The sequence below is a fragment of the Macrobrachium rosenbergii genome, chromosome 2 (assembly GCF_040412425.1).
Source record: "Macrobrachium rosenbergii isolate ZJJX-2024 chromosome 2, ASM4041242v1, whole genome shotgun sequence".
NCBI classification, from domain to species: Eukaryota; Metazoa; Arthropoda; class Malacostraca; order Decapoda; family Palaemonidae; genus Macrobrachium; species Macrobrachium rosenbergii.
The window spans coordinates 243,232-248,231 of NC_089742.1; the positions used below are offsets into that span (position 1 = coordinate 243,232).

Sequence of the window (5,000 nt, forward strand, 5' to 3'; positions counted from 1 at the left end):
ACACACACACACACACACACACACACACACACACACATATATATATATATATATATACACAACATACACACACACACACACACACACACACACACACACACAATTTCTACAGGCCGGCAGGAACTTACCTAATTGGCCTAGGTTCTGACTTGTGTAAAGGGAAATTGTAAAAAAATCAGAAAAAGGGCAGAATTTAGAGCTGAAGGCTCTACTTCATAAGGAAATGTTATGTAAACACTTGGGCTAAAATTAAAGAATTATATTTTCAAGGAAAGCATTTGAAGGGAAAAATGGATAAATAACCTGATAGAGGGCTTGGCAACGCCCGAAGATCCTTCTACTAAAAACTTGACTAAAGGCAAGGCACAGGCCAAGATGAGTCCATGTGATAGGTCCCTCTGCAAGAGAGGTTTTACATTACACGTCAATAAAGAACAACAGTATAACTAAAATATGACTCAAGTTTACTGAGGGTGCCAAAGACTCGAGAATGAATGACCACTTTTTACACTCCAACACAGGACATTGGAAATGGCACTGAATAAACTGGCACAAGGACAGAAGTGAAATGCTGGTACTCCAAACTTTTCAAAGGGCAAGCTATTGTGACTGAAAAGTCTTCACTCACACTTTACCTTAGGGAAGCGTGCCTCTGACGAAGAAGGTTGAGGGGTGATCACCGACGATGTACGCTGTCCCTCGAGGATGACTGGAGTCTGGAGTCAGAAGGGGGAGAATGAATGGACTCTCAACAAAGGTATCACCTGCGTGTGTGGCTATTCCTCGAGGACGGTTACTGCATGGCTCCTGCTCCCACAACTAACTAACTCACTGCTTCTACTGCTGTCTTTCCCTTTATAAGGACTCCTTTGGTGTGTCATCCGCCAGGTGTTCAGCCTCTTCCCAGGTTTCTTGCGGAGGTAAGACAAGTCAGGCAGCTTAATTTGCCTTTAGAAGCAGCCGTTTAAAAAGCTTAGTTGACTAAGCTTCTTAAAAGGAGCGGCAGTAAGTCTCCCTCTTTACCCTTTTTTATCTGTGTCATCTCAATATCTGTTCCAGGTAAAAATAAGGACAGATCGGAATGTTGATAATCGGGCTCTGACTTCTAGGTCAAATACGATCGGCCATACGGTTCTCAATAAACAAAGGGTAAATTGGGTGGTGGGGGGAGGCGCGCTGTACACGACTTCTTGTTGATTATAATAGCTCCCCTCGGAAAATAACATACGAGCCTTCATTCGGGCTTGTATGTTGATATCTAAGAGGTCGGCATAGCTGGTTTACTTTCACTTTCTCCTAACAAGAAATAGAAAACTTTACTTTACTCTATCCCCATGCAAAATGGAAAATACTTCCAACACATTAATATCAAAGTACTTTAACATGGCCCATTAATTTCTTTAAATTTACGCCATACTTTACTTTAAGATTATGAGGACAAGATAATTTTGAGGCAGGAGACAAAATTTAAGAATTAATTTACATATAAGTTCCTTAATTCTAAATCAACAAGGCATGCGGTTAGTACAGTATGCCTTGAAGAGGTTGTGTAAATGATAAAACAGCATTTATTTTAGTAAATGACATCCTGTTTATGTGATATTGTAATGACGATACATAATTCGCCAACTCGACAGCTGACTGCTGACCCTCACACTAGATCTTGACAGTGGTGGGCGAGCGAGAGTATTCGCGAGTTTTAATTCGCTAACTTTAAACCACGCTAATTTTATGCATCCACTGCCCATTACTGCGGTACGGGCTATAAATAGATATTCGCTCAATGCTATGACGGGATGAGTAGACAAAAGATGAGGGGTCTGGGACAAAACAAAGTTCTTAGAAGGAAGGGAAAAAAAATAGTAATAACAAAAGGAAAAATTAACAGGATGTTAAGAATGAAAACGTGACTGCATACGAAAGGTGGAACATGTCTTTCAGATTTTACAAAAGGGGCATTTAAAATCACAAGGGTAAGAATCTATGACTCGCGATTCATTAAAAGAGAAAGATAAATAAATAACTAAAAGAGTAAATGATATTGGCAGAGGAGCTAAGGGAAATAGAGTGAGGTATTTATTGTGTTATGAGGCAATTTATCATCCTTTGTCTATAAAATACGGCCCGGACAATCTCTCAACCCAAGGGCGAAAAAAGGGAACCCAAAGGCTGAGACTCCTTCAGGAAGAGCTGACACGCATGCCCTGTGCCGAGGTAGGGGTGCAAGGGCATGCCACTTCTCACTCCATTATTCTCAATGATTTATACATTTTGAGCAGAATGGTATCCCTTATTTAATTGCCTCTTGTGGTGATAATTTAAGAAAAGGTTAATAGAAAATGATAAGGAATAGAAGTTCCTGAGGAACAGAAGAAGATAGTGGAGTGCCTTGACATCCGATTCTGGATTTCTGGATTAGAGGTGCCAAGACCTTCAAAAGGTGAAATGGCGGCACAGGTGCCAGGGGAGCTCTAGAGCTCTTTGACAACTACCTGGAAATTCCCACGCCTATGGTAATTCCGTCGTGACCCTTTCCTACTGGGACAGTCGTCCTTGGCCGGGGAGGTGTAGGGCCTGAGACCGGAGGGTGGCATGGAGTGCAACCTGGGCCAGCTGCTGCGACAGCTGATGAAGGAGTTTTCCGTGCTGGTTCTACCATGATCCGTCACAGCTCTTGTAGTCCATCGGCCAAGTGAGATATGGCAGAATCCTGACTCACAAGGGTATCTGCGGCGGGCGGCGGGAAAGCAGTAATGGTCAGCGGGGCAGTGGAGTGGACTCGCAGGTATCAATGACCAGCTCAGGCACTGGTTGAGAGGCCGCACCTTTAAGTGAACTTCCGCTGTGGTTGGGAGGAACTGTCTCTCTTACTGACTCTAGTAGAGGTGCCAGGCCGGGAGAAGAGAGGGGGTCCTGAGTGGGATCCCTGAATGGAGATCAGGGTTGTGCTCTGGGCAGAGTCAGGCACTATCTGGGGTTTCTTGTGCTCTTCGCTCAGGATGAACGGAGCTTGGCACTGCTCAGTGCATGCAAGTGGCACTGGCAGGAACTTGGCATCTCCGTGAGGGAGATCTGATTGGGGCCATGGCGCTGGCACTAAGGCAGGGCCGGGCACTGGAATTGGATCGGGAACCGATCGAGGGGGCCACTGTACATCGTACTCAGGTGGTACTGGTAGGGACTGCACGTCCTCCTGGTACCCAGGGCGCCAGTCTTGACTGAGGGAGAAGCGGGGAGGATTACTCGCCCGAGGAATGAGTTGGGGAATGTGGACCCTACATTGTCGTGATTTCTGTGGGGACTGAAAGTCCTGTCCCAGGATGACGTCTTAGCCTCAGGGAGATGGCTTGCTACTGCAAGATCGCAAATTGTTGATTGCTGAGGTCTTGTAACTCTCAATTGGTCTGTAGGAGGAGTATCATTTTAAATTTATTTACTCCCTCGATCGTGAGGAGTTTTCACCTATTGACAGTAGCTCCATAAGGAACTCTGTCCCTTCATATGAGGGAGATTTGCGCACCCGAGTCCTCGACTGCCGTGACTCGGCGCACAGGGTGGCTGCCTCTTGGAGGGGCCACATATATGGGGCCTTTGGCGGGAGGGCCCAATGACCTGGAATGTGGGATGGCCAAAGCGACGGTGGGAGTATTTGATTTATTATTGTTTGGGCATTTCACCCATGCGGGAGAATAGCCATAAACCTTGCACGCCACAGAAGGTTTGGCTAAAGTCTTTCCGCCCTGCCCCTGTGGAGGGTGCAGGCGAGTTATTGGGTGGTTTTCCGGGAGAGAGAGGCGCTGGTTTCTTACTTCGGCACTGTTCAGAGGAATGCCCCGTCTTCTTGCAATAATGGCAAGTTAGAGGCTTGCCCAAGTTCCCATTCTTGTGGGAATTTGATCCTGCCAGGAGGGGCAGGGGATTTATCTTCCACCCCATGGATCCTTTCTGAGGGTGGTGAGTCTCCCATATGTCTGCTATCCGGCATCATTCGGTGAGTGTTGCTGTGGCTTTTTCCACTACATGAGAGGCGAGGGCAGGAGGGGCATAGCGCAGGAAATGCTCAAATTTAAATCGCTCAAGTACCTTGGTGGCGCTAGTGGCTCCTTCGGACTCGCGCCATTTGGCTAACACCCGCTCTGAATGGCATGCCCAATCTGACCAAATCCGGCCTGCCTCTCTTGGCTGCTCTCTCCAATGTCTCCTCCACTGCTCAGGGGTAATCTTGTACGCCTTAGTAACCGCTTGGCGTACGGCTTCCCAGTTTCCCCTATCCTCTGCCGAAAGGGCGTGGTAGGCAACGAGTGCCTTTCCTCTCAGGAATTTAGTGAGAACCAGGGAGAGTTCCGCAGGGGAGAGGTTGCAGCACTCTGGGACTCGTTCGGCCCTTTCAAGCCATACTTCGGGTTGGGACTCTGTCCATTTTGGCATGAACGAGTGAGCTTGGCTGAGGGCACTCATTCCCGCCGCAGGAGGCGGGGTGGTGTTCTGTCATTCTAACATCTGGAGGTCATGGGCGCGCTGTCGCTCTCGATCTTCCAGTTCTCTCTCTCTCTCCTGCCGTTCTTTCTCTCGTTCTTCACGTTCTAACTCTTCTCATCTCTCCTGGGCAATTCTTTCTCTCTCTCTCTCTCTCTCTCTCCTGACGTTCTTGCTCCTCCTTTTTCTCTTGGGTGATTCTCTCTTTTTCTCGCTCCTGACGTTCCACCTCTCTTTCGGCCTTGGCATCATCCACTCTCTCTTGAACCCAGTCTCTCAGAGCTTGCCCTGATAGTCTCATGTCCTTTCCAGCGGACGTGTAGAATTTGAAGTCCTCATTTTGTTTGGCTCTGGTATTAGCCATCTTGAAATAAAGGTTATATGGACTGGACTCTCTAGCGAATCAAATGTCTGAGAAGACTCACTTTGTCTGAAAAGACTCAATTGCAGCAATCTGAAACACTCAATTGTTCAGACTGCAGGAGAATGGATCTGTCTGAATAAGACAGTTGATCAATAAGTCT

At 47.1% G+C, this 5,000-nt stretch overlaps 1 protein-coding gene across 1 annotated transcript in view; it reads right to left on the reverse strand.

Moving 5' to 3' along the window:
- LOC136849299 (prostaglandin G/H synthase 2-like) overlaps positions 1-3,936 on the reverse strand; it is a 5,896-nt gene extending 1,960 nt beyond the window's left edge. Inside the window, exons 1-5 of the mRNA XM_067122638.1 lie at positions 3,810-3,936; positions 3,463-3,612; positions 2,872-3,114; positions 2,493-2,710; positions 636-716 (exon numbers count right to left, since the gene is read on the reverse strand). Of these exons, the coding sequence (XP_066978739.1) occupies positions 636-716; positions 2,493-2,710; positions 2,872-3,114; positions 3,463-3,612; positions 3,810-3,936 (819 nt within the window). The remainder of the gene's footprint in view (positions 1-635; positions 717-2,492; positions 2,711-2,871; positions 3,115-3,462; positions 3,613-3,809) is intronic.
- Between the last annotated feature and the right edge of the window lie 1,064 nt (positions 3,937-5,000).